Source organism: Hydra vulgaris, chromosome 06 (assembly GCF_038396675.1).
Source record: "Hydra vulgaris chromosome 06, alternate assembly HydraT2T_AEP".
Taxonomy (NCBI): domain Eukaryota; kingdom Metazoa; phylum Cnidaria; class Hydrozoa; order Anthoathecata; family Hydridae; genus Hydra; species Hydra vulgaris.
In genome coordinates, this window is record NC_088925.1 from 1,092,501 (window position 1) to 1,116,872 (window position 24,372).

The following is a 24,372-nucleotide window of genomic DNA, read 5'->3' on the forward strand; positions in this document are numbered from 1 at the left end:
TCCTGTTAATGGAGGCAACCATTTTGCAGATTATCTTAAGAAATCTGCATCTGCTAATATTATATTATCTGAATCACAAAACAGGTTGCAATCGAAATCTGACTTGGGTACAAAACAACCATCTGAAAAAGTATTTAGTCATTCTGGATATTGGCGTCCCAATTTAACGCAAAGTACAACACCTTGGAATTCTACTCTATGTACAGTGCCCAAAGAATTAGATAATATAGAAAGATTTCCTGCCTTTAAAAATGACATGTCTATCAGAAAGTCAAACCCAAATTTAAATTTTAATGAAACTTTTTCTAAGTTTTCTTCAACTGCATTCCAACAACCTAAGTTTCCATCATCACACTCATTAAATATTCTGACAAACAAATCAGTCACCAAGGAAACATTGAAACCAGCAACACATAGTAGTTTACACAGTAAACTTGACTACGGTACACTTAACCATAGCATTGATAAGCCTTCACAGGACATTAGACCAGCAAGTAATATTATTGCTAAGTTACCAACAGGTAATGTTGATAAGTTAACAGCGCGCAGCATTCTAAACAATTGTTTAACTAAAAATATTCAAAAATTTAATTCTTCTGTTGAAATTCTAGAAACCTCATTTATTGCCAGTAATACATCTCTTAATATTAATAAGGAACGTTCTTTGTGTCCGCATGTTACTAGTAGTATGTCCCAATTTATTAATAAGGAATGTTCTATTATTTTAAGCAAAGAAGCAAAAGTTGCCTGTAATGAGCCCTACCTTAGTAATAGAGAATATTCCATTGTTGTAAACAAAGAAACTCCACATGTTGCTAATGAAATCTCTCAACATACTAACAAGGAGTGTTCTATTGTTGTGAAAAAAGAAGTAATGAGTTCTCAGTTAAATTTGTCAAACACATTTAAAACTAAACAAAATACTGAAAACAAAATTAATATTGATAACAATATTTCAGGTGTTAAAATTAATTGTGATAAAAATCAATACAAAAATGTTTCAGAAAATCTCAAAAGCCTTGAAAATAATTCTAAAAGAGAGGAAAATACAAACATTGTTCATAACAAATTAAAAAATTGTACCCACAATAATTTAGATAAAGTTAATGAAAATGTTTTGCATGATTTAGCTGATGAAACTGCACCACAGATTATTCAAGGATTAGAAGATGTTCATGTTTTTGATGGTGACATCATTCTTCTTTCAACAAAACTTCGTCAGGATGATACCAATGTTGTAGTTTGGAAAAAAGATTTTGAAGTTATAAAAGAAAGTCCATTGATAAAGATGTTATCTAAAGATGGAGTCTCTTCACTTAGTATCAGAAACGCAACTGTTAATCATTCTGCTACCTACACCTGTGAAATAAAAAATAAATTTGGAAAAAGCCAAACTTCTTGCAAGGTTTTAGTAGAAAGAAAACCTGTTTCACCGATGTTTAAAAAAAAAATGCAAACAAAGGTTAATGCAATGGAAGGAGACAAAGTTGAGTTTGTTGTTACAGTTGAATCAACACCTTCAGCTAATGTTAAGTGGGTTTTGAACAACAAAGATATTGTCGAAGATGAAACTGTTCATATTATTATTGAGGATGATTCAAAATTTAAACTTTTGTTTGATTCTGTTACACTATCTAATAGTGGGAAGATCAAATGCATTGCAACAAATAGTGTTGGTACAGCATCATGCATTTCAGAACTTACCATTAAACAAGGACCTCCTAAAGTAATTAGTAAGTCAGAGTCAGAGGTTAGTGTTGTTTTAAATGCAAACATAAAGTTAGAAGTAGAAATACCTGGTGATAAAAAAGATTACAAAGTTGAATGGTCCAAAGGAGTAAAACCAATTTTTCGCAGCACAAAGAAGTATGAAGTTGGAAATAATGGTGTTGATCACTTTTTAATTATTTTTTGTGCACAAGAGAGTGACCAAGGTATTTATAAATGTCTAGTTACTGGACCATCTGGGCGAACAACAAAAGAGTTTAATGTGTTGGTTGTAGGTACTTCTCATTTGTGTATGTTTTAAAAACAATAACATAAGGCATAAAATATTTTTTATAGCATTTAAGATTTCTAGCATTTAAAATTAGTAACATTAAATTTATTATTGTTTAGCTCCAGAAAGTAAAGCACCAATTGTTCTTGAGCGTTCTGAAGAAGAAATTATTGCCACTGCAGGAGATAAAGTAAGTATATTTGTAAAAACTCTTGCTTATCCTGAACCTCAAGTCAAATGGCTTAAAGATGATGTAGACTTATCTTTGACTGAAAGCATAACAATATCAAATAATGATGGAATGCACTGCCTTAATTTTAACTCTGTCAACCAAAAAGATGATGCAGATTATATTTGTAGTATTGAAAATGAATCTGGTTGTATTGAAGTCATTTTTTCACTTATTGTCAAACAACCGCTACAGAAGCCAAATTTTTTAACTCCCTTGTCTAATCTTAAAGTTGAGGAAAACAGTGAAGTAGTGTTCAGTGTTGTTGTTGAAGGTTTCCCTAGGCCCTCTGTAGAGTGGAATCTTAATGGACAAACTGTTAAAGAAGGTGACAAATTTCAATTGTTTGATGATGGTAATGGGCAGTATGTGTTTGTTATTGACAACTGTTTAGTTGATGACGGTGGCATAGTTTCTTGTGTTGCTAAGAATACTGCCGGAGAAGATATCTGCCAAGCTGTTCTTTCTGTGGTGAAGAAAGGTTAGTTTTTTAATATATACTTTTTTATTTATATTTTCGTATTCAAGAAATTGTTTAACAATTAGACATGTGAGAGATGTTTAACTAAAAATGTTTTGAGAATAACAGTAAGCCTCTTCAAAGTTTAGAAAATAAAAACATATTTAATTGAATTTTTTTTTTAAACAGTTTAAGGTATATTTAATTGCCAATATTTTAATTTGTATATAGGGGTATGGGACTTACCAAGTAAACTTTAAAAAAATTAAAAAATATTTGCATATATGTTTTTACATGTAATTAAGTTTGATAGCACTTTATGTTCAAAAGAAAATTCTACTATACTATTCTTACTTATCAATTAAAAAAAAAACATTAAAGGTTCCCTATTCCATTTTTTAATAGTATTCCTTTGGTTTTAGTGGTATTATAAGTCTTTAAAATAACACACAAATACACATATTTCAAATAACACACACATATTTACACATATTTAAAATTATAATAATATTGAGTACTAAAAATGATAACAAAACTAATAATAATAATAATAATAAGAGATGTCAAAAAATTAAAAAAAGGATTTTTTTATTATTAATCCTTTTGTGTTTCTTTAATAGAATAAATGATAAAGGTGTTTAAAGTCACAAAAATATTAAAAATATTAGTTAACATTGCGCATAAGGCTTTTGTTCTATTTACAGGTTCACCATGTTGCATATGATGTTGTCCCTGTTATTGCTTTCAATGCGCTTTGTCGAGGCCACATAAGGAGCCCTATGTTATGACTTAGGGTTAATTAACAGGACTGAAACAACTGCTCATTGGTTAGAAAGCTTTATCTATGATTGAGTCAAGTTCTCATTAAACTTAAATCATGCCAAAAGTAACCTAAAATAAACACAAAAAACTATCACCATCACCTAACTGTTTTAACATATCTTTTACAAACATTTGTGGTCTGCAAAGCAACCTTCCATCAGTTGAAACTTACCTCTTGCAAAATTCACCAGGCTTGCTTGCTATTAGTGAGACTAGTTTAAATTCCGCTATTCTTCAGATCTCAGTGTTAATGGGTACTATCCTTTGATTCGCAAGGACTCCAATACTAACATACTTGGCTTAGGGGTATACATACACATCAATTCACCTATTTGTTGTGAAATCTAGTTTGAATCCTTTGACTATTCATTTATGTGCTTCCGCTTAGTACCTGTTCACTCTATAACCTTTCTCTTTGTTCTTTATATCCTAATAAAGTTCTTCATTATCCTAAGACTGCACTCTTTTAGATGTAATTTTTGATCAAATTGACCATACCCTCTCTCTTTACCCCTCTGCCAATATTGTTGTTTTTGTTAACTTTAATGCTCATCACACTGAATGACTTGGCTCTAACGACACTGACCCTGCTGGCACCAAATCCTAAAACTTCTGCATTTCTCAATCTCTTACTTAGATAGATAACTTTGTGACTCATTTACCTGACAACCCTAATCATTTACTCTCACTCTTTGAGTTATGTCTTGTCTCTGACCCTAGCTTGTGTTCAGTTTGTCCCTTTTCTCCCTTAAGTGGTTCTGATCAATGATCTCTATATATCTTTTTTGGACTCACCCTATCATTGCACTACTTACTACTACCCTAAAGCTGACTAGGATCCTTTTTGTGATTTTCTTTGTGACAGTCCTTGGGCTAATGTCTTATCTCTCTCAGCTGGTAAATGTGCCTACATAACCTCTTGGATTCAGGCAGGAATGGAAGCTTTCATTCCTTCTCATCAATTCTAAGTCAATCATTACAATTCTTGTAAATATTTCTTCGATTTGATCTTCCGTCAATACTTTTGGCTTAAAACCACTTTTTCTGATGAAGTTTGAATTTCCCCTGCAAACTCGATTTAATGCTGTCATATATTTGACACCTAAAATTGCGCATCACCCAATCATCATTTCTCACTTGGTAAAAATAAAACGTAATGTTGTCTTTTAGCTTATTCAGTCGAATGTATTTCATACAGAAAGTTTGACAAGTTGGATCCGGTTTTTCCTGAAATAGATGTAAACAAATTAGGTGAAGTAAGTGTTAACACTGAATTAACATAGATTTTTTATCTTTTAATTCCCATACATATGTTGACAGTATCTAAAGTAGTATATTATATTATATGTTATGACATGTTATATATTTTTCTGTATCTAAAGTGATTTCCTGCTTAGACTCTTCTACAGCTTGTGGCCCGGACAACATACCTTTATTGTCTTGCAGAAGTGTTCTCCAGAGCTGTCGTCTATACTCTAAAACTATTCAACAAGTGCTTATCAGAGTGCTGTTTTCCAGCCTGCTGGAAAGCGGCATCTGTTATCCATCTTCAAAAATTCTCGAGAGCAATCTGATTCGTCTAATTATTGTCCCATTAGTCTTCTTCCTATCATAAGCGAGGTTTTTGAATCTTCAATTAACACTTAATCTCTCATCTTGAATCTATTAACTTTTTGATCATCAATATGGATTTTGATCTTCTTGTTCTACAGCTGATTTGCTAACAATAATAACCAATAGGTTTTATTGTGCATTAGATAAAGGTTGAGAGGTTAAGGCCATCGCTCTTGACATTTCAAAAGCATTTGATAAAGTTTGGCATGCTGGTCTTCTCCAAAGGCTTTCTTCTTATGGTGTATCTGGCAACATCTTTAAAAATATTGAATCCTTCCATTCCAATTGTAGTAAAAAAGTTGTCCTCGATGGACAACACTCTTCTTCTTATTCTGTAACTTCAGGGGCTCCTCAAGGTTCTGTCCTTGGCCCTATACTCTTTTTAATTTACATTAAAAAGAGTATAGACCACTTAGATGCAAAAATATCTTTCAGATATTCTCACATCTATGGTGGCATTGTTTGCTGATGATACTACCATTTATTCTTGTCATGATAAGAAGCCAACACTCTCTGATTGCTTGGAGGGGGCATTTGAGCTTGAAAAGGATATCACTTCTGCTACAGCATGGGGCTCACAGTGATTGGTGAACTTCAATACAGATAAAATTCAATTTTTTTCAGCCAATCGTTATCACAATAATTTAGGTCTTCCTATATTTATGAACAGTAATGTACTCAATGAGTCATCCAAACTTCATCTTCTAGGATTAACTCTTACTTCAAATCTTTCTTGGAAACCATATGTCAAATCAGTTGCAAAATTAGCATCTGCTAAGGTTGCATCTCTTTATCGAGCTCGACACTTTCTTACTTCGGATTCTATTCTTTATCTCTATAAATCTCAAATCAGGCCTTGTATGGAATACTATTGCAATATCTGGAGCGGATCTGGTAATGATGCCCTTTCTCTTTTAGACAAGGTGAAAAAACGTATTGTATATATAGTTGGACCTTCTCTTGCAGCCAACCTCCAACCATTATAACATCGTCGTAATGTTGCTTCTCTTTCTCTTTTCTACAAATACTATAATGAGCACTGCTCTAAAGAGCTAGCGTCTCTTGTGCCATCTACTAAAATTCATTCTCGTGTTACTCGTCATTCAATTAAGTCTCATCCTTTTTCTGTGACTGCTCCTAAGTGCTCCAAAAACTCTTATTCGTCTAGTTTTTTTCGTCAAACATCAGTTCTTTGGAATTCATTTCCTTCTTCTTGCTTTCCTGATTCATATAATTTGCAATCCTTCAAGTTGTCTGTCAATCGTTATCTTGCTCTACAATCTTTATCTTTTCTCTTCCAGTAACTTCCAAATTTAATTAGTGGTTGCTTGCAGCCTTGTTGGAAGCAAAGATGTTTAAAACATAATTTGACAGCATGTTGTCTTTTGAATACTTTTTATTTTTAAAAGATTGCTTATGATTGGCAAAACATTTTTTTCATTCATCCTCTGTTAAGCCAATATATTGTTTATCAGATACATTCTTAGAGGAAACAATACATTTATTTTTACCACATTTTTAGTAAACAACTTCTACTCGTTGGAGTACCTTTTTTTCATAAACAACTTCCACTCATTGAATATGAAAATGATGATTTTATACTGAATTGGTCCATCTTTAAAACAACCCCTGCATATAATAATATTTCCAAAAAATGCATACTATGCCTACAAGAAATAATTTGAAACAATTGCACGTGCAAACCAAGAATGTTTAAACAAAAAATTGATTTTTAAATACGAAAATAAGCTTCTCCAAAAAAACTATAAAAATAAGTGAGCTCAAATAATAGTTACATTAAAATCCCCCTTGATATTTTAAAAAAAACTTTAATATTTTAAATAAAATTAAAAATTTTTTTAAAAAAAAAAAAAGCAGAAGTAATCAATTCTTTTTATAATAGTGTCAGCATATTCCACAAATGTGTGAAAGTTGTTTAAATAATTTATTTTATTTATGTTATCTCAATTACATATTATGGTTTCTTAATCACATGTTGTGTTTCTCAATTACATATTACAATTACTCAATTATAAATTTCATGTTTTCAATTATTCAAAAAATCTTAAAAAGGTGGTACATTTAAAAAAAAATTTTAATGGAAAATTTTTATTTAAAGAAACAAAAAGAAGAAAAGCAAGTTTTACAAGTAAAAAAAAAAAGTTTGAACTTTAAGTTTTTTAACTGTTACATGTCTGAAATTTATATTGATTTAATAGTTCCTATATTAAGTTGGTAGTCATCATATTGAGTTTTTTAATAATTTAATTTAATTATATATATATATATATATATATATATATATATATATATATATATATATATATATATATATATATATATATATTTATATATATATATATAATATAATATGTATTTAAATGAAATAAAAAATAAAAATAGTTTTAAAGTATAGTTTCTGAAGAATGATATTTAAGTAAATGTAAATATGTTTATAACATTTTTAGATATTAAAATATTCCTTAGGAAAAAAATTGTGAAATGAATATAATAATCTTTCATTTTTCTAGAAGTGAAGTTAATTGTTGAACCAGTGTCAAACACAGCAATGTTAGTAAATGAAAAAAGTGACTTATGTTTATCAGCCAAAGTCAGTAATGCAGAGAAAGTTGTTTGGCATCACAACAGCAAAATATTGCGAAAATCCAACAAGGTTAGATTTTCACAAAATGCCTGTGTTTATAAAGTTGATGTTTTAAATGTGTCAATGAATGATGCTGGAGAATATATATTTGAAGCTTTTTGGTTGAACCAATCAGAGAGGGTTTGCTTCAATGTAGAGGTACAGCAAGGTAGTTTTTATATTATATTTTTTAAAATAACATTGTGAGAAATAGATAATAAAAAGATAAAATAACTAAAAAAAATAAAGTATATATTTGTATATATTTATAATATTGACCTATATTCATAATATTGACAAGACTTATAATTATTATTAAAAAATACCATTATGTGTAAATTGTAAATTTTTCTTGATTTTTATAATTTGATTAACAAAGTCAAAAACTAATGTTCTAGAACTAACAACTAATGAACTTGTCTTGATAACTCAACCACTTCCTACTTTTGCTAAGCTAAACACTGGTGATACACTTCATTTGGAAATTGAATTAAATATAACTGAAGAAGCAGATGTAATTTGGGAGTTTAAAAAAAGAATATTATATGAAAATGAAAACACAAAATTTTTTCAAAATGGGGCAATTCATTATTTACAAATTTCTAATGTTAGTTTCGAAAATCAAGGAGTTTATGAAGTATTTGTAGGAGCAGGTGAAGATGAAATTTCTAGCTCTTGTAAAGTTTATATTGAAGACTCTGAAATTACCCATTCATTGAAGTCATCCAATGACTCTAAGTTTTCAGGTCAGACAAATTTTAATAGACCAAAAAAAATTGAACAAGATGATACCCATCAGCTGATCAATAAAAGTTCTGAAAATTATAATATTGTTAAAGAAAATATTGAGCCACATTCTGTTCAATCAAATGAAACAAGTTCAAAACCTGTTGTTATTGCAAAGTGTGACACCAACCAAGCTATTCTTGTAGGTGAAGACATAAGTTTATCAGTGCAAATTATGACAAATGATAGAACTTCTTTAAAAGTTGAATGGTACAAAGATCGCAAGTTGCTTAACGGTAACCATAGTAAACAGCCTTGCATTAAATTTTTAGAAAATAATTCTAAATTAGTCTTAAAAGACTCAAAACTTTTTGATGCTGGAATTTATAAGTGCTTAGTTACTAATAATCATGGTAGCTGTGAAATAGAATTTAATGTCAAGATTTCAGGTTTTAAATTTGTACTAATGCTTTTAATTTATACTAATTCTAATTATTAACTTTAAATCAAATTATTTTTTATGCTTTTGAGATAAATTAATTTTTGTTTACTAATAAATTAATTTTTAATAACATTATTTTCATGATAGCTTTCCTTTTTTATTTCATGTTTTCCTACTAACAATTTTATTTGCAAACTTTTTGATATAGTAAAAAAATTTTTTATAGCAAAGAAACTTGATGTCAAGCCTGATATTATTGCAAAGTTTGACAAGACTATTCAAGTAAATAATGGAGAAAAGTTAGTTCTTGAAGCTATGGTCAATGGATTCCCCTTACCCAAAGTTGATTGGTATTTCAATGATGTTCTGTTAAAAATATCTAATAATGTTAAAATGTCTTGTGTTAAATCTTCTCATATCTTGACAATTTCCAAGTTTGAAGAAAAAAACATCGGGTGTTACAAACTAGTTGCTTGCAACAATGCAGGTTCAACTGCTGTGTTGACTGATGTTTTCCTCAATTCTCCTCCTATATTTGTTCAAGGACTTCAATCTCAAAAGGTGTTTACATTAGATTCAGTTGTGTTTTCAGTTCAGGTTCTCTACTGTGATAAAGTCAAATGGTTTTTAGATAATCTTGAAATTAAAAAAGACAAGAGGTTGGAATTTATAAATGAAGACAATAAGTATTCTCTCTCCATAGCTCATGTAAGCCTTGAAGATGCTGGTATTTATGAATGCCATGCAATTAGCATGAGTGGAACTTCTAAATCAAGCTGTATACTAACTGTAGAAGAGCAGAAAAACATTGTACCTATGATTATATGTAACTTACCTGAAATAATAAGAATTAAAACTGGAGAGACATTGTTATTGGATTTTAAGATCAATAGCACAGTTGAAAAAGATGTAACTTTTTTTAAAAATGACTGTGAGATTATAGAGTCAGATAACATTAAGATATCTCACGTTGGTTCCCTTCACTCTCTACAAATTACTAATGTTCAAGAGGAAGATTCTGGTATTTATTTGTTTGAAGTAGTTCATGAAGACGAAATTCTAGATAAAGAGATAGAAGTTCATGTTGAGCCGGCAGGTATGTATTATAGAAACAGCTTTCTTTTTTTGACATATAAATGCTGACCTACTTCAAATATGTAGCATTGTTACAATTTTAGAAAGTTAGACAATATGACTACTTTTTTGTATATTAATCTAACTGGATTTTTGTTTGTATATTGAGTATGTAATCTGTTTAGTGATGTTAGATGTTTATAACCCTCTTTTTAAAAACACTTTTAGTTAAATTAATTCAGCCACAGTCCCCTGTGATTAAGCCTAAACCACAATCATCATCCAGTCAACCAACTACACTATCTAAACAACCTGATCTACCTGTTCATGTTGAACCAAAGTTAGGTGATTCTAAAAATCTCAAAAATAGCAAATCACCAATGTTCACTACAAAATTAAAAGATATTGAAGCACTTGAGATAAGCGCTGTAAGATTTGATGTTGAGGCTGAAGGTAAGATAGCAAATCTGTGTCAGTACCAAGTTATATACACCAATAAATGACAGAACAATAAATAAAATTAAAATAGTAAACTAAAAAAAAACTTTTTTGTTTTGCAGGAGATTCTATGGAATTTAATTGGTATAAGAATGACATCTGCATTGATGAAGATGATCATTATTTTATTGAAGAAGATGATGATAGTAGCACTTTGATTATTCGTGAAGCAGCAGTGAAAGATAGTGGTGTGTACCAATGCATTGTTTTCAATAGAGAAGGAGAGGATAAAACATCAGCTGAACTTTTTGTGCATGGTAAAATAATTTATTTTTCAATTTTTGTCTTCATTACCTGTTTTTTATTTTTTTTATTTTTATTTTTTTATTTTTCAAAGCCTTTTTTATCCTTGATATTTTATCTTTTCTAGCTTTTTTATTTTTCTAATAGGAAATACAAAATGTTTGTTCTTTGTTAAAAACTATTGTAAAAGATATTAAATGCCAAGCACTGTAAATTCCGACTTGTATATGTTTGTTTTTCTGTTTTCCTTTTGAGTTATATGCTTTTAATATAATTCAATCTCCTTTTGGTACTGAATACTTCTGTAAATTTTATATACGCACTGCAATCTTATAACAGCATTTATAACTACAAATGTTTGTTTTATTATAAAAAAATAGAAGTCTGTATATACCTATATATATAATATAAGTCTCAGCAATAATTTCGAACTTGATTAGTTGATATTATTTATAATGTTAATAGTTTTAATAATTACTATAGTATATAATAATAAGATTATATTATAAATATAATATATAATAATAAGTATAATGATATGCATGATATATCTATAGTAATATATATAGATATATATATAGTAATAGTATTTAGTTTTCAAATGGCAAAATTTGTAATTTTATTTTTGGGAAAATGCATGGTACTAATATATTCTGAAAACTATTTTGAACTTTATTTGTTAGTTTTATACTCTATGACTCTATGTGTGGTTTCAGTTTATGACTTTATGTGTGATTCTATTTCAGTTTGATAACATTTTTGTGAAGTTTTATTTGCAGCATCAAGTAATTAGTCAATGTTTTAAACAGAGGAATTTTGTATTTATGATTATTTAAACTTTTTTATGTAGTTTTTATATGTGCTAATTGTTAGTCTGTTATTATTATTATTATCTGAAGGGTTGGATACCACAGATGAGAGTGGTTCAGAAGAAGGTTCAGATAGTGGCTCAGAAAAAGATTCAAATAGTGAGTCAGAGATGTCAGAGAAGTATGTTTCAATTGATTTTTGTTTTATGAAAAGATAATACAAAAAAGTTTACAGAAAAATAATTTGTTTTTGTTTTAATTTAAAATTGTAGTTTTTTATGATAAATTATAATTAACTAGGGTTATAATAAACTATAATTTATTATAAAGTTATAGTAAATTACACATTTATTAGTTTTAATTTTGGTATTTTTTTATTATGTTTTAATTATTATTGATATTAACTATATTTATTAAATTTTAAATGTATTTATTATCATTGGTTTAAATAAATAATGTTATTATGGAATTTTTTTGTGATATGTTTTTGTGATGAAATTGTTTCAGATCAGTTTCAGATGAAATCACACCTGAAATTATCACTGCACTACATGATCAAAAGGTTTCTAGTGGTAGCACAGTTAAATTTATTTGTTGTATGGCAGGTTTAACTGAAAACTTTTTGCCTGCTGCATGGTACATGAATGATAAACTTTTGAAACCAAATCAAAGAGTTACACAAAGTGTTGAAGATGATTATAAGCAATTTACTCTATCAATCTTAAATGTTAGCCCTTCTGACAATGGTGTATATAAGATTGTATTTAGAAAGCATAGTCATGAAAATTTAAAACTTGAAAGTTTTGCTACTTTAAAAGTTAAAGGTAGAAAATTGGTTTTGTGGGTCTTGAGATGATATTTAAATTTAAAATTTTTAATATATATTTTTTTTAAATATTTAATTTTATCGGTTGTACAATTGGTTTTATACAATATAATGCTTCTTTTTTTTTTTAGATAATGATACTGAAGGCGATGTTCTAATAAGTTCTAAAAATGAGGAGAGGTAATTCATATACTTATTTACATTGTACATATTATTAGGGGTATGGACAGTAAATGGTTATTATTTGAACTGCTTTACTGGGGAGGAAAAAGGAAAAGCAGCATATTGGGTTTGTAAGGAAAAGAAAAATTTTTAATATTCTGAAATTTTAGTTGTTTTTTTAGTGGATATTATAGTTTTATTTATTTAGTTATAATTTTATTAATTTCGTTTTCTTAGAAGATGACTTTATTTTGTTACAAGAAATAAAAAACAGTATACCTAGTAAATTTATTACCTAGTAACAGTATACCTCCCTACAGCTTTAATTTGTTAAATCAATAACACAGGTCAACAAAAAAATTTTTTTTTTCTGGTGCCGAGCAAACAATTTGTTTTTTGTATAGCATTTCTCATTTTGATTTCAAATATGTAACTCTTTTTTTACCATCAGGTCAAGTTGTAAAGATATTTAGGTTCAAATCTTAAGTATTTAGGGTAAAGTCCCTAATATTGTCGAAAAAAAAGTTATTCAAAAGAATGGGTATTTTCATAGAGATTTTAGAAAACATAAATGTTTTTCCTTAAAATTTATTGACAAAAAAATTATGTGAAAAAATGCTAAAGACTCTTAAAAAAAAGTCAACAGAATGTTATTCACCAAAAGTACACAAAATACTTATTTTTATTACAAATGAATAATATTTTTAAAATCTCTATGAAAATACGCTTCTTTTGAGACCCAGGTTGACATACTTTTGAATAACTTTTTTTTTGACAATATTAGGGACTTTACCCTAAATACTTAAGATTTGAACCTAAATATCTTTACAACTTGACCTGATGGTAAAAAAAGAGTTGCATATTTGAAATCAAAATGAGAAATGCTATACAAAAAAACAAATTGTTTGCTCGGCACCAGAAAAAAAAAATTTTTTTGTTGACCTTTGTAATTATTCTGACTTAACTGAGTGCATAAAAAATCTTTACACTGGCCTAACTAACTATAAATTATCTATATAAGCGATTGTACTAATTATATCACCTAAATAACGTTTTAACTCCAACAGTTTGAATAATTATATAACCTTATTAAAAGTTTTTAAACCAAGTCTAAAGTATTCAAAAATAGAACATTTATTGAATATTTTAAGTAAAGATTTTTTTCAAGTCTATGAAAACAAAAAAAACAACTGAATAAATTTTTTTAATTTTTTACTAAGTAGTTGAACTTTTTAAAATCAGAAAATAATAAAGAAATATAATCCAGCATTGTCCAGATTTTCTTGTCTTTTTTTTAGGTTAAACTATTTTGCACTTTATATCTGTCCTTTGAAGCAAAAATCTAAGAAAAAAATAGGTTTTACTTTCATTTTTTTTCCAGAATTAAGCAATTAAAAGGAAACAAACAAGATAAGTAACTCCTAATAGTCAATTATAAATATAAGTAACACCAAATAGTCTTGAAAAAAAGTTTCTTTAAAAACTAAAATTTTCTTACTCCTGATTCTATTCTCTACCTTTACATATCTCTTATTTGTCCTTGTATGGAATACTGTTGTTATATTTGAGCTGGTTCTTCTAATGATGCTCTTTCACTTCTAGACATGGTCCAAAAATGCATTGTAAACATAGTTGGAACCATTCCATATGCCAAGCTTGAACCCCTTTCCATTATAATAAAGTTGTCACTTCAGCTCTTTAGAACTCTTTTACACCTTCATGGTTTCCTGACTCATATGACCTACAACTTTTCAAGTCTTCTGTCAATTGTTTCCTTGCTCTATAACTCTATTCTTTTATTTTTCTAGTAACTCCCAACTTAATAGTGGCTGGAATGCAAATTTTTTGCATTAAGTTTAGTCATCTATGTGGTTAAAACAAAAATTTGTTGCTTAGAAAGTTAATAATTTGTTAATTATTAGTAAGAGTTGAAACAACTTTTTTACAACCAGGTGTTCTTTCTAGCATTATCCTGCTTTTAGGTCGTATACATGTAATAGGGGACATAATAGGAAGCAAGAACACATATAAATATTTTTAAAATATCATAAAAGTTTTTTTTTTGTACTTTTTAAATCTGCTTTAAAAATGTTTGTTTGTATTTTCAGTTTTTTTTTTTTTTTGCACATATTGGCAGCAATAGTTGGTCCTACTGTTTTCAATGGTTTCATTAGGTTCGGTTAGTTAATGTTGTTAATGGTTATGTAGGTTTGGGTAGGAAGAAAGGGTTTTATTTGTTTGTTTTTTTCACAAGTTGATTAAGATGTAAAATATCTATAAGCTTCCTTTTTTTCTTTTTTTTCTTTTGTAAGTAATTGTGCTAAGAACTTGGTTAATTATTTCAACAGATTTAAAAAATTTTTCTTTTTGACTAGTTTTACATTATTATATTTTTGTATATTTATGTACATATATGTATATGCATATATATATATATATATATATATATATATATATATATATATATATATATATATATATATATATATATATATATACATATACACCTTTTGTAACCTTTTATAATTCTTTCCTCATTTTTTATGCAACTGTAGCTGATTTCAATTTCAATTGTATTATTTTCAATTGATGCTAATGTATTTCGATTTTCATTTCTAAAGAAATGTTTTTATAATAGTGTCAACATATTCCACAAATATCTGAAACTTTATTGTAGCTGCAATGTTAAAGATATTTATGACTTCCTGTAATTTAGTTTTTGACATAAATCAACGTTTATTAATTTGATCGTTTATTTCTTATGAGTTTTTATTGATGAATCACCAAAAATATTTATTGATGAATCACCAAAAATATTTAAAAAAATTTAATAAGTGATAAGATAAAAATGTGAATTTTCTATTTTATTATTAGTTGGATGTGTGTGCAGGCTACTGTGTATATTTTATATATTTTTTATTTTAAATATGTATTTTTTTTGCCATAACCACTTCTAAATGCTCAATAAAGTTCTGTGAATCATTACCATCAAAAATAAGTTATTAATGTTTGTTAATACCAAATTTTGATTATGTAAACCAGACAAACACAATATCCTGCTTTGTCCAATAACATTCTGGAAGACTCCATGTAATTCCTTCAGGGGCATTTTCAATTTAAAAGTTTTGGAGAGGTCCTTTGTTTTTTATAAAGTGTGGTGGAAAAGAGTTACCCATTGCATCGACAAAAGATATTACAGTGATTGTTTCCTGATTACTGGATATACGACTATGTAGATACTTTTCTCTTTTTTAAGCAACTATTTTTACTAAGGCAATAATTAAACTGCATACCAGTCTCTAAATGTTTTGTGGTTAATTAAATATTTTTCTATTAACACATTTTTAAAAACAGAAAAATATTTTGTAACTTTAAAAGTATTCAAATACTGATGTCTGACAGCAGCTGTACCCTCTGGTTGACATAAATTAAGGATTTATGTCTTTTGCACATCCAATGCCACCATTTTTCAGGTGTTTCATTCTTGAATGATTTTTTATGTTTCATAAAAAAGTTTTCAGAATATTTTGAAACTTGAGATTGACCAAATTCTTAAAGCTGCAAACATTACAAAATAAAGGTTGTGCAGCAAAATCAATTATTTTATTTTTTTCTTCATCATTTAGAATTGTTAGATGCTCAGGTTGGCTCCCATTTCTGTTTTTCTAGAAAGTCGAATCTGTAGTGACCATCTTCGAATGCCATAAGTTTTACATGCTGCTTGCTTTCAAACTCTTCTTTTTACAGCTTCATTTGCTAATATCATAGAGGCATAATTCCAAAAACAGGGCTTTCCATATTTCTACTTTTTTCATTATTTTTTGTAAATTTGTAAAGACTTTGTAAATTTGCTATTGTATTATAATGTATATACAGTTTTAAAAATATTTTCCAATATTACTTGTAATTCAAAGGTATTGTCACAAACTGAAATAGCTGTAGGGGCTTTAGTGCATAGATTAATAGAAATTTCTTACTGAATAATATTGTTAACATGGATACCTTGTAAGATATCATCAGATATATAAAACAATAATATCAGATATATGCAACAATAAAATTATGTTTTTTTATTACAAGTTCTATTACTTTTGTTATAATTTTTATTACTTTTTTCTGAAAAATGTCTCATTAAAATTTACATTTTAAAAATTAAAATGGTATAAATGGTATAAAAGAGATATAAAAGAGATAAAAATGATATAAAAGAGATAAAAATGAAATAAAAGAAATTTTTATAAGCAAAAGATTATTCTCTTTTTTCCTGTTTTCAGGTTTTCAGGTTTTATTTGAGCTTTATATTTATAGGAACTAATTTAATATGCAACTGTTAAAGCAAATAAGATGTTTTAAAGCAATTAAGATCTTTTTAAATCAAACTATTGTTGTCATTTAAGCAACAAAGCAAGTTTTATATTTTAAGTTTTAATTCAAATTTCTTTTGTTAATTTTTATAGCAAAGTTCAACCATCAAAACTACCTTCTTTTAAAATTAAAAAAGATTTTGAAATAGAAGATATTGAAACAAAAGATTCAAAAGTTAAAGAATGTGAAAAAGGTTTTATAATAACCAGAATATTAAGCTTTTTAACAACATAATATTTTAAATTTTTTTTTTAAATTTGCTGCTTGAAAAAAGCCTTATTCTTACTTACTATTATTGTTGAGTGCTTGATTATTTAACTAAAATTTCCTTAATTTTGTTTAGTACTTATCTTGTAAAATGAATTTAATTTTTAAACTTTAAAGTTCCAGCCAAAGTTGTTCCAGCAACTTCTATAAGCGAAAAGGATGTGGTGGTGGAAAATGAAATTGTTGCCAATGATGTCAAAATTGCTTGTAACTCACCAAAAGAAAAGTAAGACTTGCAAGCTAAAACTTTTTTGTCAAAAGTACTCAATGGTTATTAAACTTTTTCTAGACTTCTATATTAACTTTTTTTAAAAACACGTAATGTTTTATATTTTATGGAAAAGTTAAGGATGGCCAAACAATGGTATATATATACATATATATATATATATATATATATATATATATATATATATATATATATATATATATATATATATATATATATATATACATACCATTGTATATATGTATATATATATACCAATGTATATATGTATATATATACCATTGTATATATGTATATATATACCATTGTATATATATATATATATATATATATATATATATATATATATATATATATATATACCATTTTATATATGTATATATATATATACCATTGTGTATATATATATATATATATATATATATATATTTATATATACATATGTATATATATATATATATATATGTTATAACCTTTTTCTGTAAGAACATTGAGCACTCTATTGTATAATACACTAACATAATTTATATATATATATATATATATATATATATATATATATATATATATATATATATATATATATATATATATATATATATATATATATATATATATATATATATATATATATATATATATGTTTCGTTAAGAAATCCACTTCTTCTAGCAGCAAAAAATTTGAGAGAGAAAGAAGGTTACAAATCAAAAGCATTTCGATTGTAAATCTAAATGGCTATAATCTATATAGAAGAGACAGAAATGATGGGCGCAGAGGTGGTATTGTGTGTCTATATATTACTGAAACTATTAAATCATTAGAGCTAAACGATGCTGTTTTTAACTTAAGTAAAATTGAACAAATTTGGGCTACAGTGTACTTTGAAAACAACAAGTATTTAGTTGGTTGTATCTACAGACCCAACGATTTTGTTGACATGAACGACTTGGATTTGGTTTTCAAAAAGACTAAAGACTATATTGATATAAAAGGATACAAAGACTTACTTATTACAGGAGACTTTAATTTCCCGTCAGTTGTATGGTCAAATGGATACATTACAAACATTAAAAATGAAAATGGTATCGAGCATAACTTTTGTGAAACTCTTACCAGAACCTATCTGTATCAACATGTAAATGTTCCGACTTTTCAAATGTCAAATAATTCTGCCACTAACACTCTTGATCTAATCTTCACAACTCAGTCGGGAAGCATCTGCGCTATTGATCCAAGATCTGTCCTTGGTAACATAAATAAAGGTCATTTGGTCATCTTTTTTGATTTTATTATTAAAAGTATGGTTAATAACTTATCGCACAGTTACATAAAATTTAATTACAAAATGGCTGACACCAATAAAATTTCTGACTTTATTACAAATATTGATTGGGTAATGCTGTTTGAAACTTTATCTGTTCAGGAAATGTATGACAATCTAATTCACTTTTCAAATGTATCATGTAATCAATTCATTCCAGTGCTTGACGTATCTAGAATAAAAAAACAAATTGCTCCATAGATCAAAAATGATCTTAAAACTCTAATTAAAAAAAAGCAAAATCTTAGATAACTGAATTGTGCTTGTAAATGGAGAGATCTTACTCTGTCTAAATAGTACAAACTGACTTTCAAGTTAGTGAAAAAAGAAATTAAAATAGCTCGTCTTGCATATGAAAATGTTTTAGTTAAAAGATCCAAAACGAACCCGAAGCTTCTGTATAAATACCTAAAAAGCCAACAACTAATCAAAGAATCAATCAGAACATTAAAAACAGCTAATGGTGATATAACTAAAGAACCTAGAGAGATAGCTAATCTACTCAATAAATGTTTCCAAGATGTTTTCGTAATTAAAGAAGGGGAACTTCCATATTTCGCAGTTGAATTTAATGAGAATAATTTAAAGTTTCTTAATCTAGATCCAAATGATATCAGCTACGAAATGATATTAGATAAACTTAAAAATCTTAATCAAAATAAAGCATGTAGTCCTGATAATATGCATCCATTTCTTCTAAAAAACTGTGCGGAAGCATTTGCTATGCCTCTAACATTAATTATTAGGGCATCTTTAACTAATAGTCAGCTTCCAGTTCAATTTAAATCAGCAAATGTAACACCTCTATTCAAAAAAGGTGATAAGACTCTTCCCAGGAACTATTGTCCAGTCTCATTGACTTCTATTCTATGTAAAATTATGGAAAGTATAATTAGAGCTAAAATGGAAGAGTACCTGTATAAAAATAATCTACTAGCAAATGCGCAACATGGTTTCGTTAGAAACAAATCATGTACCACTAACCTTTTAGAAAGCATTGACTACATTTCATTAAGCTTAGATGTTGGTATTCTAGTTAATGTAATTTTGTTAGATTTTGCTAAAGCCTTCAACACCATTTCACACAAAAGACTGTTAGCCAAACTAAATGCATACGACTTTGATGGTCTGATACTTAAATGGATCAAAGCCTTTTTAGAAAACAGAAGACAAAGAGTTGTTCAAGGTGAAATCATTTCTGACTGGGTCAATACTTTTAGTGGTGTACTGCAAGGGTCTGTAATTGCAGCACTTTTATTTACTTTATACATTAACGACCTTCCAAAAAAATTGCATAATGTAACCAAACTATATGCCGATGATGCAAAAGTGCTTTCTCAATTTTCTTCAGAACAATGCGCTACTAATCTTCAAAATGATCTAGATATTGTCTACAAATGGTCTCAAACTTGGCTTCTTTTGTTTAACATATCAAAATGTGTAGTTATGCATTATAGTCATAATAACAAAAAATATTTACATAATTTAAACAGTATTCAACTGAAAGAGTCAGATACAGAAAGAGATCTTAAAGTGCTTTTTAATACAAATTTAAAATGGAAAAATCAAGTGATTAATGCTTCTAACAAAGCAAATCAAATGCTTGGTAGTATTAAAAAGTCATTTGCTTGTTTCGATTATAAATTAATTCGTTTGCTTTATATTACTTTTATTTGCCCATTACTAGAGTTTGCAGTTCCGGTATGGTCTCCATATTATAAATCTGATTGTGACTATATCGAAAAAATCCAGCACAAAGCTACTAAACTAGTATCATCAATCAGAAATCTTTCCTATACAAATTATACAAAAAGACTTGAAAAATTAAACCTAACTACTCTAGTGGAAAGGAGACAAAGAGGAGATCTAATACAAATGTATAAAATTATGAATAATATCGACAAATTAGAAAAAGGCAATCATTTTCCAATAGTTAATAATACGAGAGGTCACTGCTTTAAATATTTTAAGGAAATGACAAAACATAAGCACAGAGAAAACTTCTTTTTTAATCTAGTAGCGAATGTATGGAACTCTCTGCCAGAAGAAGTTGTTAAATCGCCTTCAGTCAACAGCATTAAAGCAGCAATTGATTGCTGGATAAGCAGCAATCAATTAATTCGGCTGTCAAAGTGTGCCTGATAACACAGTCACTGGCTCTGCCAGTTACAGCGTTTACTACTAACTACTAACTAATTGTATATATATATACCATTGTATATATATATATATATATATATATATATATATACATATACCATTGCATATGTGTATATATATATTATTGTATATGTGTATATATATATATACCATTGTATATATATATATATATATGTATGTATATATATATATATATACCATTGTATATGTGTATATATATATATATACCATTGTATATATATACATATATATATATATATATATATATATATATATAAATATATATATATATATATATATATACCATAATTATATATATATATATATATATATAATTATGTTAGTGTATTATACAAATAGAGTGCTCAATGTTCTTAAAGAACAGGGTAATAACATATATATATATATATGTGCGTGTGTGTGTGTATATATATATATATATATATATATATGTATATATAAATATGTATATATATATATACATATTTATATATATATATATATACTATTTTTATATATATATACCATTGTATATATATATATATGTATGTATATATATATATATATATATATATATATATACCATTGTATATGTGTATATATATATATACCATTGTATATATATACATATATATATATATATATAAATATATATATATATATATATATATATAACAGTGTATATGTGTATATATATATATATATATATAAAAATATATATATATATATATAATTATGTTAGTGTATTATACATATAGAGTGCTCAATGTTCTTAAAGATCAGGGTAATAACATATATATATATATATATGTGCGTGTGTGTGTGTGTATATATATATATATATATATATATATATATATATATATATATATATATATATATATATATGTATATATAAATATGTATATATATATATATATATATATATATATATATATATATATATATATTGTAATATTTTATAGAGAAGAGTTCTTTGATGAAGATGATGAAGTAGCTCAAATCAACTTAAATGATTCTTCTGGTATGAAGTTTCTTGCAATTAAAGAGATACACCAAGGTTTAAATAGAGAAGTATTGAGACATCAGTTTAAAAGCTCTGGTAATTATATTTGATAAGATTCTTTTCTACAAATGTTATAATGGGCACTGCTCTAAAGTGCTAGCATCTCTTGTTCTATTTACTAAAATTGATACTTGTGTTACTTGTCATTCAATTATGTCTCATCCTTTTGGAGTACTGTTCCTAAGTATTCCAAAAATTTAAGAATTCGCTTTCTTTATCTTGTTTTCCTCATTCGTGTCAATTTGTCTGTCAATCATTATCTTGCTCTATAAGTTTCATCTTTTCTCTTCTAGTAACTTCCAACTCTAATAGTGGCTTCTTGCAGACTTGTTGGAAATGAAGATGTTGAAAAATAATAATTTATTATTTATATAAAACAAGATAAATATAAAATTATTATGCTTTATTTATAGGTATTGATGTAGTCGTCATGCCAGCTACACCACGTGATTCCCCTCACCATTCAAAACCAGAAGTTGTAAAAAAACCAGAAGATATGGAACTAAAGGTTGGTGATGTAGCTGAATTTCATATGACTTTGAAAGACAGAGGTGACAATATTGTTTCTTGGAAAAAAGATGGCAACTTTTTGTTTTCATCAGGTAGAATCAAAATATGGGATAAGGGAAAATCTTTTTTTTTACAAATAAAGAATTTGGTTGAAAATGATGAAGGATTATATGAGTGTCACATACGCAATGATTTTGGAGAGACCATGATTGATGTAGCACTTTCTATATATTGTAAGTATTATGTTTTATTATGCAAAGCTTTCTGTTTTATGACTAATCTTTTTAAAAGTTTATTTATTGTAAATATTTTTAGTGTAAAATTTTTTCTATAGTATGATACATCTTATAATAACACACACTTTTGAGATTTTTTCATTTTAATTTTTGTAACTAATTTTTCAGCTTCGGATGATGATTCAGAAGAAGAAAGTGATGAAGATCAAGTTGATAATCACAAAATTCATTTGATAAAACAGCTTGAAAATCAGTATATCATTAATGAAGGAGATCCCTTAAAACTAGAAATTGAGACAGAATATAATGGCATTATGCCTTTATCTTCATTCTGGTACTATAACAATATGAAGCTTATTGCTAATGAAGATATTCACTTATCTTCCAATGGAGAAATTCACACATTATTAATACCAGCAACATTGCTTGAAGATGAAGGTAGCTACAAATGTGTGGTATCTAATGAATTTAGCGTTGTTGAGAGTCAAACTATAGTATACATTGATAGCATTAATCAAGAACCTAATAATATTGATTTAGAAAAGCCTCCAACTATAAAACAATTAAGAGATTGTTCTAAACAGATTGGTGAAGAGGTTGTTATTGAAACAGAAATATTTGATGCAAATATTGTCAAATGGTTTATTAATGGTCAAGTTGTATCACATTCAAAAAGAATTCAATTGATAGAAAGTGATGGAATTTATAGTCTTATTATTGGCTCTTTGACACATGCTGAAGAAGGAGAAGTTAAAGTTACTGCAATTAATGATTTTGGAATGTCTGAATCTGTTTGTGAGTTGCTTATCGAAGGTATGATTTTTGAAAGTAAACTATTTAATCTTTTTTAATTTTTTAAATATCCGCTTTAATTCGAACACTTTGTTTTGGAAAAATATTTTTTACTTATTTTAAGTAGACTTGCTGTAAGTGTAATGTAAGTGCTGCATGCTTAAACTCTCATGATGTTATGTACTGAAGCTGCTAAATATTCAAGCTTCGCGTGTTTCTAAATACAGCATGATTGCATACAATGTTAAATACATTTTTGTATATTTTCAGTCCTTAAATTTTTAAGGAGTTCAGTTTGGCACAGAGGTTCATTGCAAACTTTCTTATCTTTAAACTTTCTTAGCTTTAAACTTTCTTATCTTTAAACTTCCTTACTTTGAAACTTTCTTACTTTGAATCTTTCTTATCTTTAAACTTCCTTACTATGAAACTTTCTTATCTTGAAACTTACCTTTAAACTTTCTTACTTTGAAACTTTCTTATCTTGAAACTTTCTTATCTTTAAACTTTCTTACTCTGAAACTTTCTTATCTTGAAACTTTATTATCTTTAAACTTTTTTACCTTAAAACTTTCTTACTTTAAAACTTTCTTATCTTGAAACTTTCTTACTTTGAAACTTTCTTATCTTGAAACTTCCTTACTTTGAAACTTTCTTATCTTGAAACTTTCTTACTTTGAAACTTTCTTATCTTTAAACTTCCTTATCTTTAAACTTTCTTACTTTGAAACTTTCTTATCTTGAAACTTTCTTATCTTTAAACATTATTACCTTTAAACTTTCTTATCTTGAAACTTTCTTACTTGAAACTTTCTTATCTTGAAACTTTCTTATCTTGAAACTTTCTTACCTTGAAACTTTCTTACTTTGAAACTTT

At 27.2% G+C, this 24,372-nt stretch overlaps 1 protein-coding gene across 4 annotated transcripts in view; it reads left to right on the plus strand.

Moving 5' to 3' along the window:
* LOC100212532 (titin) overlaps positions 1-24,372 on the plus strand; it is a 156,822-nt gene that overhangs the window by 95,257 nt on the left and 37,193 nt on the right. For 3 of the 4 annotated variants that reach the window (XM_065798922.1, XM_065798920.1, XM_065798919.1), the window contains 15 exons: positions 1,131-2,003; positions 2,119-2,709; positions 7,656-7,937; positions 8,167-8,943; positions 9,163-10,032; positions 10,239-10,463; positions 10,571-10,765; positions 11,651-11,741; positions 12,068-12,384; positions 12,518-12,566; positions 17,006-17,106; positions 17,298-17,406; positions 21,857-21,993; positions 22,371-22,700; positions 22,872-23,516. In XM_065798922.1, the coding sequence (XP_065654994.1) occupies positions 1,131-2,003; positions 2,119-2,709; positions 7,656-7,937; positions 8,167-8,943; positions 9,163-10,032; positions 10,239-10,463; positions 10,571-10,765; positions 11,651-11,741; positions 12,068-12,384; positions 12,518-12,566; positions 17,006-17,106; positions 17,298-17,406; positions 21,857-21,993; positions 22,371-22,700; positions 22,872-23,516 (5,592 nt within the window). The remainder of the gene's footprint in view (positions 1-1,130; positions 2,004-2,118; positions 2,710-7,655; positions 7,938-8,166; positions 8,944-9,162; positions 10,033-10,238; positions 10,464-10,570; positions 10,766-11,650; positions 11,742-12,067; positions 12,385-12,517; positions 12,567-17,005; positions 17,107-17,297; positions 17,407-21,856; positions 21,994-22,370; positions 22,701-22,871; positions 23,517-24,372) is intronic. The other variant, XM_065798923.1, reaches the window with a different exon arrangement.